At 42.1% G+C, this 27,221-nt stretch overlaps 1 protein-coding gene across 2 annotated transcripts; it reads left to right on the top strand.

Annotated features, from left to right (window-relative positions):
• The first annotated feature begins 14,728 nt into the window (after nt 1-14,728).
• On the top strand, nt 14,729-26,481 carry RBM17 (RNA binding motif protein 17). Of its 2 annotated transcripts, none has more exons than XM_053978467.1 (12): nt 14,729-14,786; nt 15,872-16,012; nt 17,138-17,254; nt 18,101-18,267; nt 20,147-20,241; nt 20,770-20,826; nt 22,483-22,624; nt 23,568-23,719; nt 24,367-24,440; nt 24,774-24,872; nt 25,195-25,267; nt 25,413-26,481. In XM_053978467.1, exons 2-12 carry the CDS (start codon nt 15,890-15,892, stop codon nt 25,514-25,516), a joined length of 1,203 nt encoding a protein of 400 aa, XP_053834442.1. In that variant the 5' UTR covers nt 14,729-14,786; nt 15,872-15,889; the 3' UTR covers nt 25,517-26,481. The 2 variants fall into 2 exon arrangements, with proteins under 2 accessions (XP_053834442.1, XP_053834441.1); XM_053978466.1 differs by having other exon boundaries at nt 20,144-20,241.
• Nucleotides 26,482-27,221: the final 740 nt, after the last annotated feature.

The following is a 27,221-nucleotide window of genomic DNA, read 5'->3' as shown; positions in this document are numbered from 1 at the left end:
CTGGGAGGAAAAGAGCCTGTCACGTAGCTCAGGCCACCACAGACAAGATTATAAAGATTATTTTTATTCAGTATCACAAGATCACTAGTACAGAAATGGAGTTGCCATGGAGCAAACCACAAACACAGCTACAGCCTTCTTAGGTCTAGGTTTAACAAGGGCTTTTTGAAATCCTGTAAGTGCTTTTAAAACTCTGCACAGTTTGGTCTGGATGATTGTCCTTTCCTTAAACTGGTCTCTCAGCCAGTTTGAAGAAAGGGCAACACTGTGATCTTACTGGAGCCCTTCCCAGTTTAAAGCAGCTGTAAACATCCATGTAACTCACTGAAATAAGCAAGCTTTGTGTTTTATTCAGCTTTTCTGCTGTGAATCACTCTTACACAGGTCCTGTATTCAAGGGAATAACATTTCATATGGACCTTCCCAGGGAGACTGTGGGGGTGGCTCTAGCAGCTACCTAAACTCTGTTAATCAGCATATTGCTTATGTATCCTTAAAATTACAGTAATGGTGGTTGTGAACTCACATTGTGCACCCACAAGGGCCCTTCCCAACCTCCACAGCAGCATCCAGCTCTGTTGCAGGGCCGAGGTTTGGGGAAGCCTGAGTTATACTGGGCTCAAAATTATCATGAGAAGATTTACATCCAACCTAATTATCTATAAAGGTCAAACAGGTTTTAAACACTTTTTGTTTCCCATAAAAGTGAGATGGAGCTGACACAAGAGGCACACAAATTTCACACCTTAAATGGAGCATCTTCACCATGTCCATACAGGGTTCAACTCAAGAGAGAGCTGTATGGTCACAGTTGTCCCTGAGAGTTCCCCTTGAGTCCGTGAAGGGTCAATAAGGACATCTAGAATGTGATTCACCTCCTCTTCTGGACATCTACATCCACCAGATGAGTCTCTCTTCTCTTCTCTCCGTCTCTCCCTTCCATCTGCACACAACTGTTAAACAAGCACAGCAGGTCCTTTAGGTAGCCCCAGCTGGATGAGACAAATCCATCCTGAAAATCCATACTGAGTTTGAAAATAGAATTTAAATTGATTGTTTAGTGACTCGGAACAGTCTTTTCTGCCAAACATTCTGGATATGGGTCACCATGGCTCATATTAACTATTCCTTTCTTTGATGCTGAGTTGTGAGATAAATATGTAAGGACCATGAAAAACTCTTGGATATGTTTAATTTCCATGTAGTGAGTACTGCCACAATGTTCTCCACACACCAATGCCTAAACTGGGTTCCTCGATACTTCCCCATGCAAATACAGCTGAATAGTACAGATAACTTCCTTCCTATTCATCATTCCCTTGGCCTGAGAAAAAAAAAAAAAAAAAAAAAAAAAAAAAAAGATTGAGGAACTGGTAAATTAAGTGTATTATTGCATGGTCATATTTGCTCCTTCTCTTCTTTTTATTGCCAGGAAGTTATAGTGAATAAAGTCTATTTAATCCTGTAAAGTGCACAAGTGCACCCTGCAGTGAACTTCTTACCCAAGACACCATTTCTTAGCTTGATTTCAGTAAGAATTTTTTATATTATCTGTAAAGTTACAGAAATGTAACCTAGATGAATTATGAGGTCAGTATGAAATTTATTGGAAAACCCCTGAAAAAAAAGTGCTCTTAAAATGGTTCAAAACTGTGTCAAATGGAAGGTCATCTTGAGAGGCACTGATTAACTACCAGAAGAGAAGGATGCACTGCAAGGTGGTGCCCAGGTGAGTCTTTGGTTATTCAGTCTTTCCAGCAGTCCCCTGGATGATGAAGACCAGCTGGCAACGTCACACATGAAAAACTTAAATCTAACTCTGAACTGTACAGCACATGCAAAGAAATCCCTTGTTTTATGCTGTGACAGTGAAGCCATGGACAGGATGCTGCCCCTACTTGTGGGCACTGCACGCTGAGAAAAGCATGGAGCAGCAATGGAAATGAAAAAAGGGTCTAGAAAACCTTTTCCAAAAGAAAGGGCCAGATAAATTGAAACTGTCTGAGGAATGATGATGGAGAAGGGGACGAGGTAAGAGCCTTAGCAGTGGCAGTGATGGAGCTCATCTAGGCACGGACTAGATGAGCCCTCAAATCTCCTTCCAGCACTGGAGTCTAGGGACTATTTAAATAGGGCACATCCCTTTTATTAGAGGCATCTAAAATCAAGGGAGACTAATGTGAGCATGTTTTAATGCTCAGTTTAGTACATCCCACATTTGCCATTCCACCTTTGGCCCTTAAATTGCCAAGTGAACTTCCCATGGTTGAAGATCACCATTAGAAATCTTTCTGCTGCATGTCAGAAGGCACCTTTCTGCATCTTCTTTACCTTCATGGGCTGGGTAGATGCTTCTGTTTAAGAAGGCAGAGCTCAGTGCCTTCCTTTAGCTCAGTAAAAGCACAGCTAATCTTGTCTGTATGAATTTTGTTGAGTCAGCTCTGAATTTACCACCTCATAGGAAGCTGGTGTAGATGTTCCAAGAACTGGGGCTAAATTCTCTGCTACAGAAATTAAAAGCAAACAGTTTCATTTCAGGTCCTAGACCATAATGTAGTGCCTTACCCCGGGAGTGAAAAAAACCTTCTCAACTGGATGGATTTTGAGGATCACTTATAGAAATGCAAAAAATTAGAAGTTCTAAATGCAAATAGCAGTGGGAACTATTTAGAAAAGTTCTTCAGCTCGAGTAACTTGGAAGATTTCTAGATCTAACCACTAACCAAGAAAAGTTGGTGTTGAAGTGTGAAAACTGGTGTGGTACTCAGGAAACAAGTACAGAGTGAGAAAATCAAAAGCTGTGTAGAAAGCTCAGAATGCATTTTGCTTCAGCCAGGCTAAAGAAACAGAAAATAATAGGAATTTTTCCTTCTTGAGCAGAAATTATTAAAGCTGACCCTTCTATTCAGTGCAGAATAAGAGTTCATGCCTTGTTTCTTTGCTTCTAATGAGGCTCAGGACTTTGTCCAACATCTTTGTGATGAACCCCAAATCCTCTTCTTACAGAATTAAGTGCAATCCTTCCAATTATTGCCAGAGTAATTCAGGCTGAGATTTGTTACAGAAGTCAGACCTGATGATTTGGAACAGAATTTCAAAACCATTGTTTCCTGTGGCTGCTTTAGGACTTTCTCAGTAGGGCATTTTTCTAACGCACATTCAGTGGTACTCAAATACTCCAGTGACACCAATATTCAAGCAGTTGTAGATGAGGCAAACTAAAATGGGATAATTATGAATTAATGAGGGAGCACTGATGTTCAGCAGAGCCGGACATTTGAAGACAGAAAATTATGGGTGAGATATTAAATAAATAGCTCACTGGTGGGTACCCTTTCCATTGGCTTAGATCTATGTGGCCTGTTTTGGTGCAATTAACCTAAAACCATTTTCATTGACTGAGCACTATTTGTGCAGTGGAGAAGGGTGGGGTTGGGATGGGATCTTCAGATTTTTAAATCATACAATTATAGAGTCACATAATGGTTTGGGTTGGAAGGGACCTTAAAGATCATCCAGTTTCAACCTCCCTGTTGAAGGTAGTGCCACCTTCCACTATCCCAGGTTGCTCCAAGCCCTGTCCAACCGGGCCTTGAACACTTCCAGGGATGGAGAGTCTCTCTGGGAAACCTGTTCCAGTGCCTCATCACCTTCACAGTAAAGAAATTCTTCCTAATATCTAATCCAACTCTACTGTCCTTTGGCTTAAGGCCATTTCCCTTTGTCCTATCACTCCATGCCCTTGTGAGAAGTGCCTCTCCAGCCCTCTTGTGAGCCTCCTTTAGATACTGGAATGCTGCTCTAAGGTCTCCCTGACTATGAGATGATGGATGTTTGAGGTGTGAAGCTCTGAGTAACTTGACAGGCCTGTGGGGGGTTCCAGGGTACTTTGTGTCTTTCTCCTGAGGAGCTCAACTGCTGATACAAGATGAGAAAAGAATTTTGGATCAACAAGGTGGTTTTCACATTTTCTCAGTTAATGAGATGTTGGTGTAGACACAGACTTTTGAGTTAGTCACCCGTCTGCTGTCACTGTGAAAGGAGAGGAGAAGCAGCAGCTCCGATGACCTATTTCTGATGTCTGCACTGGGGTGAAATGAGCTCCACTGCGAAGTGGCTTCTTAGCTGCACTGGCTGGGAACACCCAAATGCTGCAGATGTCACATTTGGTTTGAGGATACCCACCAAACCTCCCACCTGGCATTCAACTGCCACGAACAAACCCTGCCTGCTATAATTAGCACCAAACATTGCCCTGTGTTGCCTTGGTGTCCATAACAGTCTCCCAGTGCTTAGAGACCTTGCTTAGAGACCCTGTCATCAACCTCACCATCTTTCTGACTCTTGTGCACAGGTTATAAATACTGGAGCACAGCAGGTTTGGGGCTGGATTCTAGACAGTTTCACTCTGGAAGGGTAATGCAATTAAAGGTGAAAGCAAAGGACTGCAGCTGGCAAATCTGTAGTATGGAAAGGTCCAAGATGTCCACATGAGTCCAAACACCTGTTCTGTTCAAGGCCTCTGATGGTCAATGCCTCTCTACTGTTGGGAGGAAAAGGAAGGAAGGTGACCTAGACAGGATCAAGCTGACTGTAAAGCATGCAATGAAATACAGGAGTTATTTCCATAAAGCTGATAGTATTTCATGCCCTGGAGCTGTTTTTCCAAGAAAGGAGCAGCTATTTGTCAGGCTGTTCAACACAAGTACCCTTACCCTGAGGAAGTTCTCCTCTGACCCTGAGGAATTCAACTGTCCACATTTTACAGCCAGACCTTATTTCATCACCAGCATCCGTCCAACTGAGGGAACTGCCTGGTGGTTGGCTTTGGAGGTTGCAGAGGAATCATTCATGTGGGGCAAACAGACTCAAGCTTTCTCCCAGAGATCAGGACAAAGCTCATTGCAACTTAAGCACATTCGGTGCTGAAAAGGGGTCCTCACCCCAACATGCTGAGCTCAGACAGTGAGTGCAATTGGCTTAGAATCTGATTGTATATACCAACTGCACAAAATGTGCAAATTTTGCTGGAGGTCACCTTCATCCAGCAGAATTCCATCATGTGTGGGATGGTCTTGTGCTTTGAAAGGGTACAGTGACACTGCAGGCAGGAAATCAGATTAAAAAACAACATGTGGGATCTTTTATATCTCTTCTGGGTGCACACTTACCCTCTTCTCTATTGATACCTCTGATTATTACAGTTCAGCCCTTCTGAAGTCCTGTCTATTTTGATCCCTGCATGGTGATAACCAAGGACAACCCTATACAGTCCTCTGAAGAAAGCATTAAACAATCTTTTAATTTTAGGCTCTGTCCTCAGGTGGGTGGTTCCAACTCCAAAATTTCTTTGTTTCTACTCCCAGAGATCAACATTCCCTCATCTTGAGCTTGACTTGCAACTTACTTTTAAAATAGGGAATTATTAAATAAGTCTTTGAAAGTGAGAATATTTTGGGTAGAGTTTCACATGTCCCCATGTCACACAGAGGCTGATGTCACTTGTGTTGAAGGAACAAAGAGAGGACAATTTCCAGGGCCGATTTACTTCCTACCAGCCAGACTGCCCCTCGCTCAGATGCCCTCATGACGGTCTTCATTATATCTGTCACCTGCATGATACAAAGAGTAGCACTCAAAAAAAACATCTCATTAGCCGTTTTCATGGTGAGCAAGTGGAAAACCTGAATATGTGATGTGACTAATAAAAGCCAGACACTGAGCCTCCTCCATTTGGAGCATTTTTGTCAGGTCATTTAAAGTTAGAAGTGGAAAGTACTCCAGATACTCTGCCAGATATGTGCTTAGACTATAAAAGAATAGATGAAAGATAATATGAAAAAATAAATCATAATAGAATTATAGTATCTACCTGCTTGGCTGTTCAGTAGTCATCAAGATGATAATATCTGTATCATCTCTCTTTAGTGGTATCAAGAAAATTAAAAAACTAAATATTTCCACAAAGACAGTAACTGCACCCATTTTAATGCAACTGGATTTGCATTCTGGTTGCTGTGGCATCTCAAATGTCCATGCACAGCCAAACCTCAGCTTCTTACACTCCCCAAAAAGTGACATTGTCCGAGCAGAGCTGCTGGCATTCATTGAGTGTCACAGGCATTGCTGAGAGTTCCCCATGGTGGCACAGGCTGGCTCTGCCCTTGGAATGCTCCATTCTGGCAACATCCAGCTCCAGTGTGGAGCTTTGAAATGAGAAATCATAACCAACAAATGGGAATTTCCAATACATGGGGAACTAGAGGAGCTAAGAGAGGGAGAGCTTCACGAGAAGGACCAGCTTCCAAAGGCCACAAGCATCAGAAGGAACCCAGAGGAGACAGCTTAGAGCACCTCGTCCTAATTTGGGCTCCTCCACTAACTCCAAATGTGGATTGGGGAAGTCACTTCCTTGCCTTTCCCCTTGCCCAACACCTGTAAACTCTTAATTACAATAAATTCTTGATAAAAACCTTCATGTTAACTGCAGAGATGTCTCTATGTCCTCCTGCTTGATGCCATGTGCAGTCTTTGAGCTAAGACAGAACTCTGTCTTAGAATCACAGAATCATTTGGGTTGGAACGGACCTTAGAGATCACTTTGTTCTAGCCCCCTGCCATGGGCAGGGACAGCTTCCACTATCCCAGGTTGCTCCAAGCCCTGTCCAACCTGGCCTTGAACATCTCCAGGGATGGGGCAGCCACAGCTTTTCTGGGCAACCTCTGCCAGTCACTACACACACAGTAAAGAATTTCTTCCTGATATCCAATCTAACGCTGTCCTCTGTCAGGTTAAAGCCATCCCCCCTTGTCCTGTCATTCCATGCCCTCATACAAAGTCCCTTTCCAGCTCTCTTGGAGACTGCTTAGGTACTGGAAGGTGTCCGAAGTTCTCCCCAGACCCTTCTCTTTTCTGGGCTGAAGGATCATTGAAAATATCTCCTCCTAATTCTGAATAACTAAGAAAAAAAGCAGAGCAGAAATTTAGTCAAAATGTTTCTGCCTTATATTTAAAAAGAAAGAGATAAAAGCTTCATTTGTTTTTGCTTCAGGAAGCTCTCTGCACTAACAGAGAAGAAAGTCCCTTTCTAAAATAACAAGAAATTCATTAGCACTGCTTGTACTTTTTTAAGGTCACCATTACAGATATTTTTGATAACACATCCTTTTACGTACATGTGGTCTGGTCTGATGGTGAAGATGATGCTATTTACCTGAAGAGTAGGTTTGGGGTAGATTTTTTTTATGCCTTCCTTGTATTTGAGGAACAGAAGGATGGACAGTGCTCACACTTGGCCATTGCTCGTTCATGATTAAGGCATTGGAATGAGTGTAGAAAGAAAAACAAGGCACGTGGTGAACACTGTCAGGTTGAAAAAGATGAAAGTCCAGCATTCCATTTCCATCATTTGCCTTCCATGATACAGTGATCTGATCCATGTTGGGATCAGATCACCAAGGACTTTGGAGTCCTCTATCTCTGGCTACATTGCTTTTGTTTTTTTAAGAAATATAAGAGTTGACAGGCTGGGCTACATTACCTATCAGGGTAGTTCAGTATCAGGCCTTTTTCAATAAACAGGATAATATTTCTGAAGGAAGAGGCAATAAATCCTGCCCAGAAAAATGCAGAATAATCAGCCTTTTTTTCCTAATCCTGCCCAGAAAAATGCAGAATAATCAGCCTTTTTTCCTAATCTTGTTTTAACTTCCAGTCATTAGGTTGTTTTATAACATAGAAAAGTTTTTCTGTGTTGAATGAGATACACACTCAGAATAAACACATAGCTCTTTGTTTCTTACTCGAGCAGTGTCTTGTGAATTGTAGAGTTACCAAAAATTGCATGGCAAACAATTATGTATTTTCATAAAATTAAAACTATGACCAAGTCCTAGGATATAAAGTGGAATATGGAAAGTGTCCCAGTAAATTAGGAAAGTGCTGTTCCAAGGATGGTGTTCTAGAGATGACTGATCATCTGGCCACAGCCTGTGCTTGAAAACGTATTGGGCATCTCAGTTTTAGAAAGATAAAAGTTGATGAAATTAATTACATTCTAATTGTATAAGACAACATCCCTGTGTCCATATATCCATATATATGGTCCTCTTGTGAGGTGGAAAGTGTAACTTCTAAACAGCTGGAAAATGCTGCTTGGGGCTTGATGACGTTCCAAATCCTAAACCAGAGTCATATCCCTTAGACCAGACTGGTCAGGGATGAGGATGTTCCAGTGTTGCTGTCTCTGTTGGCATCATACACCTCTGTGGCAAAAAAACATTTGGAAGGGTTGGCACAACTACCCTAAACAAGCATTTCTTCATTCAACAGATTCTGAACATCTGTCTTAGCTGCAAAAAGTCACCTGGAATATCAATGCCACTGGACACGCTTCAGGGCCTAGGATGCTGCACTTGATCCTCATGGGAAGAAATCCACAGAAAAAGACAGAGAAGACCATGTCCCAGCACAAAATACTGCATGGAAGAGAGGCTGAATTTCTGTTTAAAAGCTGGGGATCCCTAATGGAGGAGAACTCCTTTTGACATTTTCCCAGTGGTCAGAGCACTTGGAATGTAAATCCAGAGCAAGTCTGGATGCTAAATCTTCTCCTTCATCTCTCTGAAGACGTACAGCAAGTAACAAAGCCATAGAAATAATCACAGATTCATCAAACAGTTCAGATTGGAAACAAGGCTGGTAATGAGATCCCACCTGGATTTATTCACTTGGCCTTGCAAACCTCCAAGGATGGAGACTGCCCAACCTCTCTGGGCAATCTGTTACTATCCATGAGCATCTCAGTGCCCCATTAATGTGCTTCTAACACCAAATAGTTCTGTTTATACCAAGAATAGTTCTGTTTATGCCAAGCCACTACAACAGGACGTCAGAAAATTCTCTTTGAACTTCAAGTTCTTGGACTCAGCTATTTTGGGCTGAAAACAGTGGTTCATGAGAATTTGATATAAATCTTGAGCAAGCGGAAGGGTAACCTCACCTTATAAAATCATCAGAGCAGAGGCATTTCCAGAGCGATGTCGCTCCGCTTGATAATAACTCACAGTTCTTAGAATTTAATCTCATAACCAGAATTTTATTTCAGTCAAAAAAGACTACCTGTAAATTTGGATAGAGCTTTAATTCAGATGTTTATAAAGCTGATTTTCTTCTCCACTTCCAAACCCTCCTTCACTATTTGCCTTGGCTTACAGTATCTTTCTCAGTTATAAGTTTTAAAACTGGTGACCATTGCAACAGAGGTTTAACTCCCCCTAACCCCTCATTTTCATAAAATCACAGAATCATAGAACATTTTAAGCCAGAAGTGACACACAGGGATGACTGAGTCCAATTCCCAGCAAAGGTTCTTAATCCAGATCTTTGTAGGTCCATTTCAACACAAGATCTTCTAGAATTCCAAAAAGACAAACCTCCTGAAATCCCTCCAGTTTCTCAGGCAGTGGGATTTTCAGCGTGTAAGAAACCTGTATTTTTGGCACAGAGACCCACTGTGGCTAACACGGGGGAGTTCTGAATAATTTCATATCAAAATCCTTCCTCTAGCAGAGCAGCACAACCCTTTTTTTCTTCAGTGATGGCAGAGATCCCATCTGTACTGAGTCTAGTCATGTGTAATATTTTCACTGCTATGTTTTTGATGTTTTCTCACTTCTTCAAACAAGCTTTAGACAGTAGTGGTAGGACAAAATGGTCATTTCCTCATTTGAAGCATGTTTTTTTTCCCATGGCTGGCCAAACAAAAACACTCCCTGTGCAGTGTCAAAAGCAATGGAGTTTTTTTCAGTTGTCATCAAAAATATTGAAGTATGTGTGTCGGAAACTTCATCTGTGATGAAATGTTCTGAGATATTTCTTACTCATTTTAGTTATGGAACTTAGCCAAAGTATGAAACTAGGTGAAAATGTGAAGCAAGTAAAAAATAGGGGGAAAAACCCCACAATTTTCTGGGGGTTTGGGTTATTCTATATATGGCAAAAGGCACTGTTTCCTTCACTGCTTTCACAGTCATATTTTCAGCTGTTCCCTTAGCAGAAGAAAGAATATTTCAAGTACCTTTCTAACTGTTTTCAATTCCTTCAGGTTGCTACTCCTTTAAGTTTGGGTTTTGTTTTTTTTTAAGGCAGCAAACCTAAGCCGATCTTCCCAAGCCAGGACAAGTTTTCCTCTGGGGCTTTCCTCTTCATATTTCATTTTGCCCGGTGGGCAAAGCTGAAGATCATTGGGAGGACAACAGCAAGTATTTTCTGGGGGGGGGGGGGGGGGGGGGGGGAAGGGAGGGAAATAAAAAAAAAAAGAAAATCAAATCCAGAAAGGTTTGGAGGTTCTGCCAGGGTCACCACAAAAAGTGTGGTGTGTAGCAGGGTTGGTTCTCTGCTTGGGTTCTCCACCATTGGCTAGAAACCACCATTTAATGGGATTTAACTACTTTTTGAGCAGGTTGACACTGCTCTGATCAGCCCTCATGTTTTGCTTTTGTGCCATGTGCTGATCCCCACCATTTCCCACCTGTGTGAGTGGGAGCTGCTCTGTTGTCCCAATCCTTAGAGGTTCTAAAGGGTGGTTTCTCACAGCCACCCCAGAAAATTCCAGTTACGTTGCCATGCACTGCCCTCTAATGCCATTTTGGCATATTAGCACCCCTCACCCTCAGAGGAGATCTGTAACATAAAACAAATCATCCACATCCACCAAAAACTGCTATCAATGCTTTAGGGAAATGAGACATAAATGAGACATTTAATGGCTGGTTTTTTTTTTTCCCCAGCACTGCTTTATTTTATGCATTCTTAAAGATCCCCGTCAGGGAGAAAAATGAGAACTCCCTATTTACCTTTTCTGGACCATTTTGGGTGCTTGATGCTTCCAGGGTCCTCTTCAGCTGCCTCTATTCACCCAATACATCTGATTTCTTTCTTTTTTATTGCACTGCTGCTTCTTGGAGAGGATGAGATACCCAGGAGTGCAGGTGGCCACTCAAACGTGCATGTGCATGTTGGATTTATGAGGATACTTTCTCTTTTTTTAAGATTTTAATGCTTCCCAGCAGCCTGTTTGCTTTCCTGTTTCCTTCCTTCACTAAGTAGGCATTTCAGGAAAATTATCCACAATGAATGCAGCATCTCTTTCCTTAATGGAAGCAGCTGATTTAGAGCTGCTGCTGTGTGTGTTTTGTTAGAGATATTTTGTCTTGTGTGCATTACTTTGCATTCATTAACAGTGGGTCCCATCTGCCATCTCATCACTGAGCCAGTGCCACGCTATCCTTCTGCAACTTCTTGCTTCCAGCTTTTGGCTGATTACTCTGAAAAAAAATGGGGATTTGCAGCAGATTTCACCACCTTGGCTGTTCACCTTTTCCAGGTGGCCTGTTGGTACAATGAGGGGTTCCAATCAAGGCTGGTGGCCCTTCTCACAGTGGGGAAAATTGGCTTATTCACAGCTTTTTGGATCTCCCTGTAATTAATCCCATCTCCATTATCTCCATTATCTCCTCTCCTCTCCTCTCCTCTCCTCTCCTCTCCTCTCCTCTCCTCTCCTCTCCTCTCCTCTCCTCTCCTCTCCTCTCCTCTGTATCAAACTCATCTCAAAACGATGAGAAAATTGTGAAGCTGGGAGAAAAGAGCTGCAAGAAAACATAGAGACAGAGCCACATGAGATTAGCAAGGCAGGTAGACATGTAGAACTGGTGATACAGCAATCATGAGTGGGATTCAAAAGGAAAAGGAAGGGTTTGAAATATGAATGGAAAAAACAAAAATAGCTTGAAGATCAGACTTCAACATCTGTGAGGGTCTGTAGGAGGCACAGAGCTGGCCAGTGCTCCCCCACCTTTGCAGATGAAAAGGAGATTTCAGCCACAATTAACCCACCTTCAAGATGTGCAATGCTTGGGGATGAGCTCACATATTTCTCCTCCATTTCCAGTTTGTCTGGGACCTTGGCAGCAGGGCGAGGTTTCTTTATCTCCCTGCAGCCTCCCCGAATTTAATGAGAAGGATTTTCTTGGCTCCTTCGCTCCTAAGTGGGTGTGCACAAACACACTGTGGCTATTATCGCAGTGATGGATCAGTTTTGATCCATGCCTACTGCACTTTCCAGGCTTACCCAAGAGCTGCTTCTCTCCTTGTGAGTTATCTGATTCATGGCTTTAATAGGTAGTTATTTACAGGTCTGACAATTCAACCTTTACCCTCCCTGCTATGACTCGTTCTGAGGAGGAACTGAAATCTCCCGTTGCTCTCGTGTTTTCCACCTCTGCAGACTCTAATCTCCTTTGAGTTTCTCCCATTGGCTGTCATGCTGTGATATTGCTCTGTGACATCTCAATCCACAGGGATTTCTCTCAGTACCTTTTGATGCAATTAATTATTTGATTCCTTCCTTTAACATAGAATACATAGTTCTTTTCTCAGTGGGATTCTTACGCTGTAAAAGTAGTGCCTTGCTGATTTTTTTTTTTCCTTCCACAAGGTTACAGATGTGTGAATTATATCAATCCTTCCTTTAAAAAGTGCAGGCATTGCTAAAGCAAAAACCATAGGAAGATGCCTGGGAGATCCTCTATAAATAAAGTGAAGACAATTTCTTTTTATATTTAAGGAGCTTTCACTGTCATGATGAAAATAGACATATCTGTAAATGTGTTTAGAAATATTAGGTTAATAGAAAGCAGCATAAGTAGGAGAGGAAGTAGTAGCTTTATTTTATTTATTTTTTCAGCTAACCACAGGGAAATAAACTGCACAGTAGCACAGTCGGAAGCAATGCTGGAGATAAAGACTTTCTGATTAATACAGAGATAGTGCTTGTAATATTTTGAGGTTGAGGTGCCAGATCTATCTGCTTCAGGGCTGGTGTTTGGCTTTGCAGACAGTCTTGCATGTTCATTTGCATCATCATGTGGTGCAAGTGGCCATAATTCTTAGAAAACTCAGCTCATCTATTTCATGTGCTTGGTATGAGTTGGAGATACACCGGTGCAGTATAAGTAAAAAAGAAAATCCTTTTTTTGCCTCTGTCAAAAACAAGATATTAAATAATTAGTGCAAGATATTGGGCTGGGAAATTGGTACGGTTGGGTAAATTCCAGGCTCAGACAGATAGAGAATTTTAAGGTTTTTAGAAAACAGAAATTGTTTCTGCAGACCAAACAAGTCCACTTCAGGCCCAAAGGACATAATGCAGCAAAAACTTCTAATAGCCAAATATTTTGCAGTAACAATTAGCCAGTGACCTCAGTGACAGTGATGACACAGTAAAACGGCAGCAAACATGCTGGAATAACAGACAGAATTGTTTGAAATTGATGAAGAATAAGTTTTCTGTTCTTGTAACTTTCTCGGCGTTGCCAGACTCAGAAGCGTCTCATATCATTGCCTCCAATTCCCCTCCCCAAAATCTCAGGTGCCCTTGGGAAGTAACTAGAAATACTGAACGGCCACTGAGACAGGTTACTCACTGAGTAAACTACCACATATTACTTAGGGAGTTAGAAACACAGTGTGGAAAATTATCATAGAACATCCAGAGCAAACAGGGTTGGGCATAAACCCAGCCCTGCCCTCGGCTCCTGTCACTATTGCCACTGAGACCGGCGCCCGCCCTCCTGCTCTCGGGAGGATACTGAAGACTCCAGTGGGGTTGTCCAGTGCCCCTAAAAAACCCAACTGCCCTCAGGGCTTCCCCTCCAAACCCTTCCCCATCCCCGTGGACGCTCTCCGTGGCTCAGGGATTCTATGATTAAACAAAGGCTCCGAGCGCGGATGACACTCGACGAGCGCCGTGAGAACCCTGAAGCACCCGGGTTTTTATTCTCGGGGTCGGCAGCTTCTCGGCCGCTGGGAGGGCAGCTGGGGCGGGGACAGCATCCCACCCGCCTCCTGCCCTCCCTGCCGCCTCTCCCAGCCCCCGGGGTGTGCCGTGCCGCCCTCCTGTTACATGGAACAGGTGTAATTCGCGCCTTTTTTTCTTTTTTTTTTTTGCATGATACATATAATATTAAATAGTTGTTAGAATGTACCCTTTGGCATTAGAAGCGCCCCCCCCCCCCTTCTCAGGCAAAAGCAGGTGTGTGTTAAAACCCGATGTACAAGCAAAGGGATGTGGCTCGCCAGGGGATGGGCCTTATCTGAGGCGATATGGAGACACCCAGGCGCTGATCGTCGCGTGAACGAGCCGAGATGGGCATCAGGAACATCCCCCGGGCCGAGACATGCGAATACGGTGTTCCCGTAAATTTCATCAAGAGTTCCAACGACACCGGATTTCGAATTGTTCTGCCTTGTCGCCGAGAAGGAAATCTCATCAACTTATGGGACTGAATGCCGAAATCCTGGCTTCAGGCAAAATTTTCCCTATAAAAATCGCTTGGATGGTGGTGTGGGAGCATAGAGTGAAACCTCTGCTGAGGCTGATCTCTGTGTCTTACATCCAGCGCCGATCCCGGGCTCGGCACTGTCCTTTTCCTTGTGGCTGGCTAAGTTAGATCTCTATTGCTAAAATAAATTTTTTATTTTTTTAATTTGGCTGGATCATTTTTCATTTATAACACTCCCAGTCCCCGGGATTTGCCGTGCCGCCCTCCCAGTCCCGACTGGTCCGTACTGGGCCGGCCGTGAGGGGCGGCAATGGCGCCGCTGCCGCTCCCTCCTCCCGCCGCCGGGGGGCGCTGGCGCGGTGGCGGCGCGGGGCGCAGTGCGCAGGCGCGGCCCTTCCCGGCGTGCTCAGCGCCGGCTCATGGCGGCGGCGGCGCTGGGACGGGTGAGCGGCGGCTCCGGGCCCGGCCCGGCCGTGTGGGGAGGCGGCTCCGGGCCCTGCGGGGTGTGGCGAGGCAGAGCAGAGCAGAGCAGGGCAGGGCAGGGCAGGGTGGGTGTGCCACGCTTAGAGGCTCCTCAGAGGGGTCCGGGCCTGTGTGGAGGGTGGGGGAGGCGTCAGGGCCTGCTTGGCCCCCTCTGTTCCCAGAGCGACGGAGATCGCAGCTCACCCTTCCCTTTGTCGTGGGCACAGGTCTGAGGAGGAATGGCTGGAGGGGCTCAGCCTGGAGAAAAGGAGGCTCAGGGGGGAATTTCTCGCTCTCCAGAACTCCCTGACAGGAGGGGACAGCCGGGGGGGCTCTGCTGACAGATAACAAGCGACAGGACAAGAGGAAATGGCATCAAGTGGCACCAGGGGAGGTTCAGGCTGGGCATCAGGAAGAATTTCGTATCAGAAAAGGTGGTTAAGTGTTGTAACAGACTGCCCAGGGAGGTGGTGAAGTCCCCATCCCTGCAGGTGTCCAAGGAAAGACTGGATGTGGCACTGAGTGCTCTGGTCTGGGTGACAAGGTGGTCTTCAGTCACGGGCTGGACTCGATGATCTCAGAGGTCTTTTGCACCTTGATTGATTCTGTGGTTCCCCAGTGCCTGCTCTCTCCCTCTGGATAGCATCACTCCTGCTGCCAAAATCCCACTGCTCTGTGGCACGTGGGAATTCCTACAACCCCCTGTCCTCATCCTGTGCATCTGTGCCTTTATAACCCCTGCCGTGTTTCATCCCGAGGCCAGATGTTTAATAATCTTCAAAACCTCCTTTTTCTTTTTGCAGTAAACTTCTTGCTGTTGAGCCCTAATTGTTCATATTCCACTGCAGGATTAAATTAATTCTTGAACAGTTCTCATCACCTTTCAAATTGTTCCTTTTATGTTCTCTAGTTATGTGTATTTACCACTAGCCAGAAAAAGGTCAATTTTCTCTGTCTTTAGGAAAAGTGAAATAAAAGGTGGTATACCCATATATGCAAACTCTTAGCAAATAACTTGTAAATTGGTTTGTGGTGTCATCTAGAGGTTTGTTTTTTTTTCTTCCAGTTTTAAATTGAAGAGAAAATGTCACTTTACGATGACCTGGGGGTTGAGACCAGCGATTCTAAAACAGAAGGCTGGTCCAAGAATTTCAAACTGCTGCAGTCTCAGTTGCAGGTGAAGAAAGCAGCTCTCACACAAGCAAAGGTACAGTCCCTTTGTGGTTTTGCTTTCTGTTTTTCAGACTTCTTTCGTGTCCAGTGCATTGTGTTTGTGACCTCAGAATACTGATTTGATGTAATTTTGCTGGCATTTGTCTGTTAGTTTGTAGCAGAGAGCCTGGCAATGCTGAAGGGGAAAAAGAAAAAATGCATTTTTCTTGATGTCTTTTAGAGGGAGTGTTGCAAAATTAAAACTGAAGGATGCACTGGTGTATGTGCTGCAAACCTCTGAGCTTTTAACAGCAGAGCCAAAAGCTGATCTTCAAGTTTAGCTTTAAAGATAGTGAAATTCAGCTTTATAAATTTTTTTAATGTAAGTAAAAAAAAATAATAAAGCTGAATCTCATTGCGATTGACTATTTACATGTTTACATCATTTTATGGTTGTTATTTAAAAGGCTCTTGGTGCTAACCTGCAAATCATTATGTATTAGAAATTTTACAGCAAGTGTTTCCAGAGTAGATGAAAAGGAGGAGTGCGAGCTGATTTTTATTAGACTGTGACGGAGCCATTTTCTCTTTTTATTGCTGCTTCTTTTAGTTTCACCCTTTTTCTTTGAGCAGTGTTGATATTTTGGTTCAGGCAGGACACAGGTGCTCTTTGGGGCACTGTAGGTTCTGTAGTGAGACTACTTAATTAAGAAGCAGTAGCACTGATGCCAGGTACTTAAGTAGCATTTTTTTCACTGGAATTACTCCTGATTTATGCTGCTGAAATTGGGAGCAGGATGTATTGATAATTGGAACAAACTTTGTGGATGAAATTTACAGACTGCTGTATTAGTTATATTCTTTGTCCATGTAACTGATGTGCACTGTATCCATAGCCTGACAGAAGAATAGGATAGGATTAGAAAACTCAAGAGTTTAAAATATTTTATCTGATGATAAATGTGAAGAACAGTAGATCTTTGGAATAAACCTGAGTTTCTTAGAAACCAACTCAGTTTAAACTGACCTGAAGTGATTGGATGAATTTTTAATGTGTGTTTCTGGTCCCAGTGAAAACCTAGGACCATTCACCTACCACAGCAAAGTCTATCAAGTAAGCTGATTTTTAGAAAACTGCTTTATCTTTTTTAGACATTGTGTGTTTTGGTGACTTTTGCAGAGTCAGAGAACAAAACAAACCACAGTCCTTGCTCCAGTGATTGACCTGAAACGAGGCAGCTCCTCTGATGAGAGACAGATCGTGGACACACCCCCTCATGTAGCAGCTGGGCTAAAGGTAAGACCAGGACAGCTAAAATTTCCAAATGTTTTGGAAGTTGAATGTTTCCTAGTGGTCAAAAAATTGATTATTTTCTGAGAATATCTTCCTCTGCTGAGAGTGCTTTAATTAACACTTCAACACCATTCAGACTTATATGTGGTACAGCATGGAATTACCACAGTTAATGTGCAGTTATAAAACAGTGTTCTTAGAATCCTGGACAGCTTCAAATTACCTGGCAAGACAGCAATTTGGGCAGCTAAATAGTGACTGTCATTGTGTTTGCACCAGTGTTGGAACTGGACCTGTGTAACAGTCAACTGAAAAATAAAACAACTAAAGCCACCTAACTTTTTGAATGGATTTCTCATGGTAAGGAATCAAGAGAAACTCTCTTCCTGCAGCTTCTTCAAAGGAAGAGTTCTGAAATGGTTCTTTCAGATTCGAGGAGAGCAGTCTGTGTGCTGTGTGCCTCTGTTGATATTATATTAATAGCAGCTGATAAAAAGCCTGATGAGATTGTGTGGGAGGACCCTGACAGATGGCTGCAGCAGCAAGATGCCATAAAGCTTCTAATAATGCATTAGTGGGGTTTGAAAAATTCCTGTCCGTGCTGATTTGGTGCTGCTTTGCATTTTGCAAGGCGAGGAGGTGGGTCTTTCTTCATGGGAAAAATTTGATGTAATGAGAGACTGGATGAAATGTTAGGTTTAAATAAAGCCGAGATTCCTTGTAGGACCAGTGGGATTAGAATATTACCTGACATTACAGAAGTCAGGAATCAGAAGTGTTAAATTTTTGCTTTCCAACTGGGTGTTGTTTTCAGCTCTCAGCTAAAAAAAGAATTTATCTTTTTTCCAGGATCCTGTCCCTAGTGGTTTTTCTGCAGGAGATGTGTTGATTCCCTTGGCAGATGAGTATGATCCCATGTTCCCAAATGACTACGAAAAAGTGGTGAAACGTCAGAGGGAGGAACGGCAGCGGCAGCGGGAGCTGGAGAGGCAGAAGGAGATTGAAGAGAGAGAAAAGTAAGGCTTTTGTTTAAAGGCTTGACATATTGACCCTTATCTAAATAGACATGTCAATTTGTTACATTTTATCTCTCTGTATTCTTGGAAGTTCTTAGGGGGTTTGTGAATACTGTGCGCTTTTAGAAACAAGTGCAGTGTTTTAATTAATATGTTTTAATGCTCTTGGTAAAAATCACCAAACAGTGCAAAACCAATAAGAATTATCAACTATGCAGCCTCTTTGAGTGAAAGACCCTTGTCAAAATTATTCTAAATTTACTTTGTTTCAATAATAGCAGCAATATTTGGGTACTTCATGCATCGTTATCAGACTTTGACCTTGCAGGTGTTTTAGAGTATTTGATGTCATTGTCTCCTGATTGCAGAAAAACTTTTTCAACACTCAGTGATGAGCCATCCTTTCTGCTTCTAAAAACTACAACCTGATCCATGGATGCATTCAGTTTTAAATGTAGCTAGCGCAGCCTTAGAGAGGCATAATTGCATTTCCTTTTTTAATACTCTGCATTCAGTAATTTAATTCTTAAGTAAGTTAATTATGTGTTTATTAATCTATTGTCTCTGGACAAAAGAAAATACTGCTTTATTTTTAATGCCCTTTCCCTGAAATAAGAAATCTTTGTAATCATGTTAAGGAAGTTGAATGCAGATTCAGTATCTGATTGTTATAAATGGTAAAATGTCTGCCAGCCAGGCAGAAGATTACATTTGCTCATTTCAAGTGAAGTGAATAAACCATCTTCATGACAGTATGAATCATCTGAAGTCCGGAATTACAATTCTGCTGCCCTGTTTAGATTGTGGAAATTAATATTTCTAGTCATTGGGTCTTCTCTGTCTTTTCTTGGTTTTATCTTTGTTGTTTTGATGGAAGACGAATGCCTGAGGCTCTGCCCTACTGGCATGCAAGACCTCAGGAATCTGGGATGTCATTCCCACAGCTTCAGCATTGACTGCTCTTTGGTTGTGTTTGTACTTGTGTGTGGGCCATATAAACATTAGAGAAAAGAGGTGAAAAATGCATAATAAATTCTGATTTCAAGCTGGGGAAACAATCTCAGCCAAACCTTCATCAGATGTGTGCTTTGGAAGTTCAGGCTGGACACTTGTTTTGATTAATTTCCACAATCATAGGGTAGAGATTCAGAAATTCTGTGTGGTTCCACAGTTGAGCTGTTTTTGTCATCCTTTAGCACGGTTTTGGTGGCTGTGCTAGGAATGAGTTTTGATTTGTGCATCAGGTGGTGCACTTAACAGGAAATTGCTTTTCCTTTTTGTTGTATTAAAATGGGTAATTTCCTGATCACATTGGATAACAGCTGAAGTGCAAACAAATCTTGAAGCATTCATTACTTTGCATTAGAAGTTATTCCTGAATCTTATTTTAATTGCCAGGCAAGTGTCTCAACAATCTGATGTTTAAGCATGAGGATGTTTTTTATTCAGTAACTGATACTACTCTGTGTAGTCTGTGATGGGAAATGTAAAAGGGATTCTGTCCAAAGCAGGGTCATGGATTAATTAATGTCTGTTACTTTGCTTTCTGTTCCATCCAACACCTGTTCCACATTAGTTATTCAGTCACTCGTTTGGACAGGATTTATTCAGGTGCTTCCTCCTTGCATGCATTCTTGGCTGACTTGCAAATGGAAAATGATCTTGGCTTAGATCCATCTTCTGTTTAACCAAAAATGCCCCATGGTGGTAAAAGCAAAGAAGCAAATGGTGATGGTGTTAACTTGCACTTTCATGGGAAACATGTTAAATGCCTGTTGGATGGAGCAGAATAATTCACCCTGCAGAAGTGAGATCACAAATTAAAACCAAGAGTTAACTTCCATGGTTTCTCATTCTAACTTGCTGTGTCTCCTAGAAGGCGTAAAGACAGGCATGAAGCCAGTGGGTTTTCAAGACGACCAGATCCAGATTCTGATGAAGATGAAGATTATGAAAGGGAGAGACGAAAAAGAAGTAAGGGAACTGCTTATGATTTTAGTGTGGAAAGAAGAGAAAAAGAGGGAGGGGAATTCACAGTCCTATTTCTTGGGTTCTGTATTTCTCTGTCCTCACAAGAGTGCACTGTTAATTCTGAGCCTTTAGAATAAATCTGGCATCTTATTACAACATAATATAATGCAGAAGAAGAAGACTGGTATTTTTCCATGGAGGTAGATGGCAGCCAAATTACTTGTGGAAATACCTCTGTTTAACCTTAGTTTGTAGATACCTATTGTAAGTTTCTGCATGATGTAGGTTCCAGGGAAGGGATGAGGCATGACATAAAATCAAGCTGTGAGAATCACTGAGTTTTCACTCTTGCAGCTTTTCATTCCTGCATTTGTTACATCAGTGCCCTTAGAGCTTGTCAGGTGATGGGGGTCAGAAATATGTCTTTGCATAAACAAAATTAGTCTTTTTGCTCTTTCAGCAACAAAGTTACAGTAAATAATTCAAGTCTGTCGTGATATCCTCCAAATGTGTTGTGTTCCACTTTCATAGGTATGGGAGGAGCTGCCATTGCACCACCCACTTCTCTCGTGGAAAAGGACAAAGAACGTGAGTATTCCAAAATCCTCTTCTCTGAACCCAGCAGTGTTAATTTCCTCCTCAACTTTCTATTTAGTTAAGACCTCCTGCTTTTCCCTTTGGATTCTTTGTAGCAGCAGGACATGAACAAGTTCTTTGTTTCTGGGGGGAGGCTGTGGGGGACCTGTGATGCTGCCCTGCTTCACATCTCTGTTCTGAAGAAATCTTTATGTATTGCTGGACAAGTGGCTTGGCAAACTGGGCTCTTACAACTTCTGATATGAAAGAAGAAATGTCACAGGCAGGTTTCTCTGGGTAGACTAGAAACCTCCACAGTGTGGAGAGGGAATTTTTCCTTTGCTCTTTCCTTGAGGAGGTACTTAGTGAATATCTTTTCTAAAGGAGTTATGCACTAGAGACAGAATTTTATGCATTTGTCTGGGATGCAGTTTTAGCTGAAGAGATTTGTGTGCAGTGGTGGTGTGAGGATCTCAGTTGTCCACGAGATGGCATCATCTGCTATAGGAACAAAACCATTCTTTTTTTTTTTTAATTCCATGTCTAACTGTTGTAATTTTTTAAAATAATTACCAGTATGTTTCTGATGGAAAATTAAAAAATAATAATAAGATTATGCACACAAACTTTTCTTTGGGAATCATTGTATTTATGGGAAGATTAAAATGTAAAAAAAATATCTGAAAGCCTAAGTGAATGATACAGTGAGAGCATTTGATACATGTAAACATTCAAAACAGAAAGACATTGTTTTGAGTAAATAATTAAGAGCAATTGATCAGTGTCAAGGAAAAGTAAATGTAGGCTGGAAATAGTACGAATATCCTTAAGGGGAGAGCTTTTAAAATGTGACATGGTCCCACAAAGAAACCTTTGTATGGCTTCTTACTTAATGCTCCAAACCAGACTGGAAGAAAACAAAAAAAGATTGGTGTAGCATAAGTCCCATAGTCCAGTCCATCTGCTGTTTAAATTGGAATTATTTTTCCTCAAACTTAATGTCTGACATTTTATTTGATAAGATACAAGAGCTAGTATACAAGAAAATACTCTAAAATTAAGTCAGTCTGATAAGTCCATAAGTCCATCCAAAAGTGTTTTTTTTTTCTAGTGTTCTAGTAGGCTTTTTACTATTTTCATTTTGCTATTTGACTTGTCAGTGGAAGATGATTTAATAATCTAACCAGTATGATTGAGATATCCATCCCCATCCCCAGGAAGAGCTGAAATTCAGAAATTCCCAGTGAGAAGTGTTGCATTCATTCTTTTTAATAGACTGGTTTCTCTTCTCTGCAAATGTGCAGTGTATTTTTATTACAGTCCTTGGGCCTTGAGCTGTGTGCATTGATCCATTTTTGTCATAATTCTATTTCTGATGAATGGGAGTTTGTCCTCTGGATAAACTTTTTGTAGTGCAGGTGGTCTCTTAATGTTCTTCTTCTCAATTTAATAAGAGGCTAATAAATGCATTATAGAGCTGTGGAAATCTACATCCAGTGAGGAAAACCCAGAATAACTCAGATGTTTCTGAAAGAGAGAGTTGAGAGGATATCAAAACAGCATGTGCAAAGGAAACATTCTCGTGATTTGGATTTATGTAGAAGACCTCTTCATAGTTTTTTAGGATTTTATTGGGAAAAAACCCCCAAATGTCTTTGTTTTCTCCAGCTGTAGCATCATTCCCATATGAGGAGGAGTCAAGACCTCGGGCACCTTCTTCCAAAGCAGCAATTCCTCCCCCAGTGTATGATGAGCCAGAGAGACCTCGTTCCCCCACAGGACCCAGCAACTCCTTCCTCGCCAACATGGGGTAAATAAATGAGTGACTCCTGCACATTTTGTGGGAAAAGGCATTGGAAGGTGGTGGAAACCAAAAGCTGAAATAAGTTTGTCTGGGAAGAAGAGCACAACCCATTGCATGTATGTGGTTAGTCTGACTTCAGAGAGTCCAAAGTGGCAGGATAGAGGAAAAAATGTGGATTGACAGGATTGAGGGAAACACATCTGAGGTGGTTGCATTCAAGGCTGTGCTTTTAAGCCACACTCCAGCATAAAGTGTTTATGACCTGTACAAGCCAGACAATGGAGTGTACCCTGAAAACACAGGTGGCATGTTAATTCTTCTAGATTTCTTTCCCAGCTTTGTCTTAAATTTGCTACATACCAGCAAATTGATATTTCAAATCATTTCAGCTCTGCTTTGTTGAAAAATTCAGAGTGTATTTTGCACGAATGTAGCTATGGCTGCAAATCTGCCCATTTACTTTCCTGCCCTGTATGTGATGTTGTGCAATTACTGTGGCAACAAATGAAGGTGAATCTATAGCTAAAAACAGCTTAGAGACCTCATTTTTGGGTTTGATTTTTTTTTTAATTGTCCAGAAAAAGGTAACAAAACTTGGTGCTGTTGGACCAGCTTGTGCATTGTTACCACCTTTAATTAGTAGTACCATGGAACCCTGACTTGATTGAAGGAAGGCCTGAAAATCTGACTTAACCTGCCTTACTTTGACCACACAATTGGCTATTTCTTCTGTGTCTTAGAGTTTTAATCATTCAGCATTACATAGCCAGAATTTTAGCCTTTTGCTTACAAAAAAATCATGCAACTTGTAGAAGCTCCTGTACTGTCTGTCCCCGTGTAAGGAAGTTGTAGGAGGTAGGATATTTGAGCACTCAGGAGAAATGCAGTGTTAATGTTTTGTGGAAGAAACCTTTATGAACTGATTTTTTTTTTTTTTTTCTTGTTGCAGGGGGACAGTAGCTCACAAAATCATGCAGAAGTATGGTTTCAGAGAAGGCCAGGGGCTGGGCAAACATGAACAAGGGCTCAGCACAGCACTGTCGGTAGAGAAAACAAGCAAGAGGGGTGGCAAGATCATTGTTGGTGAATCTACAGAGAAAGGTAATTGTGTCCTGCACCAAGTGTGTGAGAGATTAAGCTCCTGGGTTTCTGTTTACTGTCTGTCCTTGTTAAAAACATTGGAGTTGGAGAAATGACTCATATTTGTTTTTGTGGAAATTTATATTTTTTATCTTTTTGTAAAGTGATCCTATTTGCATTTTTTTTAGCTCATCCTCCCCTCCCTCCATCAGTTGTCCTCCTTTAGTGTTGGGGAAGCATCTTCACTTCCAGGGCTGATCCTGCTCTGCACTGATGGCTTTTTCCCTGTCACATCCTGTTGATATTGCTCTCATTTTCCTGCTCTTGTCTGATATTGAGACAACATCCAGGCTTCTGAACACAAGTGGTGGAAGTCAGAATACTTTTAGTCTTGTAGTTCTTATGATACAATTCTGAACTTAGGAATTATTTCCCTCTAAGAAGTAGCACCTTGTCAGTGTTACTGCTTAATTCACACCACTGGAATTGATTTTTCTGCTTACTGTCATTCCAAGTAGCTACAAGTTATGAATAACTGTTCCTCACCAATATGAAACTACATTTTGTGGCTTTTATTCCATTGTTTGATCAGTAAGATTCTGATAGAAGTCCCTAATTGAGTTTTAATCTTAAATTAGACCATGATTCACTGTTCTGTCTTCAAACAGAAACAGGCAAGAAGGCGGATTCCAACCCCTTAACTGAGATCCTGAAATGCCCAACTAAAGTGGTCTTATTGAGGGTGAGTTGGGATTAAGGGAATGTGTCTTGGTGCTGAGATGTTTAAACCTCTGTTCCTGATAGAAAACTCTGCACAGTTCAAATGGTTCTGGCCTGCACCCACGTGGTGTTTTGGAGAAATTATGTGACTTTCTGGGGTACAAGCTGTGACTTTAAATCAACACTGCTTTAAATGTGCAGTTCCCTTGTCTTAAGGACAGGGAACTGTCTCCTCCTGTAGCTCTTAAGCTTTTAAAGTATTTGTGATCACAGTTCACAGAGCATCTGTGATTTGTCTACACAATCACCTGCACAGGCTCCATCCAGTGAGTTGGGTTTGTTCTTTGACTTTCAGAACATGGTCGGTGCTGGGGAGGTGGATGAAGACCTTGAAGTTGAAACTAAGGAAGAATGTGAGAAGTATGGCAAGGTTGGGAAATGTGTCATCTTTGAGGTAAGAGATAATCTGTCTCTCTTATTGGCTGCTCTGAAAGTAAAGTGGGCACTCATCCCTCACAACTGGAGTGTTACTGCCTAAGAGGGGCACACACTGAAGATCTCTCAGGGTCCTTTAGTGTGTTGGAGTTCTGGATTTTCTGTACCTGTAAGATACAAGCTTCTAACAATAGCAACTGCGCAAAAATCACTTGAGTATTGTGTTTTTGGAACCTTTTTATTTCGTTTTTTCACTGCCTTTGTGAAGAACAGCAATTGAAAACAATGTTCTCACTACTGTTTTAATTACTTGTGGCTTGGGGTTTTTTGTTTTGTTTCAGATCCCTGGTGCCCCTGATGATGAAGCTGTAAGAATATTTTTAGAGTTTGAACGGGTTGAATCTGCCATCAAAGGTAGGATCCTAAATTGTGTCCTGTGTACCTCAGTGGTAACTTCTTCAGAGAGATTAAACAGTCTCACTGGTCAGGCTGTTTAGTAGAAGAGATGTTTATTTTATTGAATTGCTGCTTGCTGATCTGCTCTTTGTTTCAATTCCAGCTGTTGTGGATCTAAATGGAAGATATTTTGGAGGCAGAGTGGTGAAGGCTTGTTTCTACAACCTGGACAAGTTCAGAGTGCTGGATCTGGCGGAACAAGTTTGATTTTAAAAATCTAGCTCGAGGTGTCATTGTTTTGGCAATCACGTTTTCAGCAGTAGGCTGGGAATAAAGAAGAGAAAAGTAGCTTTCCTAGCAGACTGGAAACAAGCCTCATTGAATGGATTTTACACATTCGTTGCGACTTATGTTTTTTTGTAATATAAAGCCCTTTGAAAGTAAGATTCACGTCTGTGTGGTTTTGAATTGCGCATTTCTGCTTTCTGCTCTGGGGATCCTGGTTTTTTTTGAGCTTTCAGATGACTTTGCTCTGTTGAAAACCCACTGCTGAGGAGATGCTTTGTCTGTATCCCTGCTTTCTTTGTTCTGGTGCTTCGTCATGGAGTCCCTGTGCTGGATCCACAATAAGTGCAACACTTTGGACAAGGACTGTGTGCTATGGTCTTCTCTTCCCTGATGGTCTCACCTAGAGTTAGAGCCTTGCTCTCCTGAGTCCTCATCTCTGCACACCAGTGATTTGGCTCATTGGACAGTTGCAGCTGGTTTGTTCTCCTGACTCCAGGACAAAGCTTCTGTGCCAGAATGGAGACTAAAATAACAAGGATTGAGTCTGTCTTCACAGAGCAAAAGGAAATCCATGTCTAATCCAGGGAAATGGAAAGAGGAGGGAATTTAATGGACCCTTAGCAGGAACTCTGTGCTGTCAGGCAGTCTGTGCTGGGAATATCCAGGGATAACTGATTTCAGGTCATTGGTAGGGAGAAGGGAAACTCCCTGTATCTGGCCAGCTGCCAGAATCTCACTTCTCTAACTCACACATAGGCAACTAACTTTGTTTAATCATTTCAAACTTGGCATTTGCTCTTTCTGTTTATATTTGAGGTCAAATACCATCAGGGTTAGGCTTTCTTTTGGGAAGGAGTGCCTGTGGAAGTTTTCAAAGTAGGAGGCCGTGGAGGGAAGTTCTCATGAAAATCTGAAGAGTTGACAAACTAAACTGCTAAACACTACTGCTCTTAGTTTTAACTTGATGTAGAATAGTACACAGCCCTCTGCTCCTGGTTTTATGTTTGCTTTTTGTTTGGGAGCAGTGTGTGACAAAGAGTTGGCAAGAGGGGACTCTGCAATGGTGGCAGTTGTCTCTGTGCCCCGTTGCATCCAGAATTGTGGAGTACTGAAGTGGCTGTGAGCCCTGAGGGCATTTTAGCTGTTTGATAGCTGATGCTGGATGTCTTTTTCCTGTTACACACATGGACTGGGGGGAGGGGGGACAAACCTGTAGTTCAATGCTGTGAATATCTCCAGCTCTTGCCCTTTTGTTGAGTTCTGGCTGCAGATTTCTATGACAAACCCTTGGGTCTTGTATTTTGCTTATTTTGTCTGCTTGTGTTCCATCAACTTCTGTACAAACATTTGCTTGTAAAACAGAGTTTTTAAAAAAACCCTGGTATTTTAACTGCTGTATGATGGCTTCCTTACTCTGCTCTTGTGTTGTGCAAGGCAGTCCCTCAGAGTTGGGCACTTCTGCAACACGAGTTGACACTTTCTCTGATCCACCCTCACTGCAGCAGAGGTGAGGAACAGGCCTGACACCAAAACCACAGGACTTGGGGTAAAAACAGAATCTAGATTCTATTCCTGCCTCTGCTCTTCATTTTCTCTTTGAGCAACACTTCAAGGCCTTTGCAGCTGTGTAGTAAAACAGAGAGATTAGCCTGGTATGAATTAGCATAGGTTTGCTTGTAGTACT

The sequence above is a fragment of the Vidua macroura genome, chromosome 5, assembly GCF_024509145.1.
Source record: "Vidua macroura isolate BioBank_ID:100142 chromosome 5, ASM2450914v1, whole genome shotgun sequence".
NCBI lineage: Eukaryota > Metazoa > Chordata > Aves > Passeriformes > Viduidae > Vidua > Vidua macroura.
Note: the sequence above shows the minus strand (reverse complement) of the source record. Positions and strands in the feature narration are given on the sequence as shown.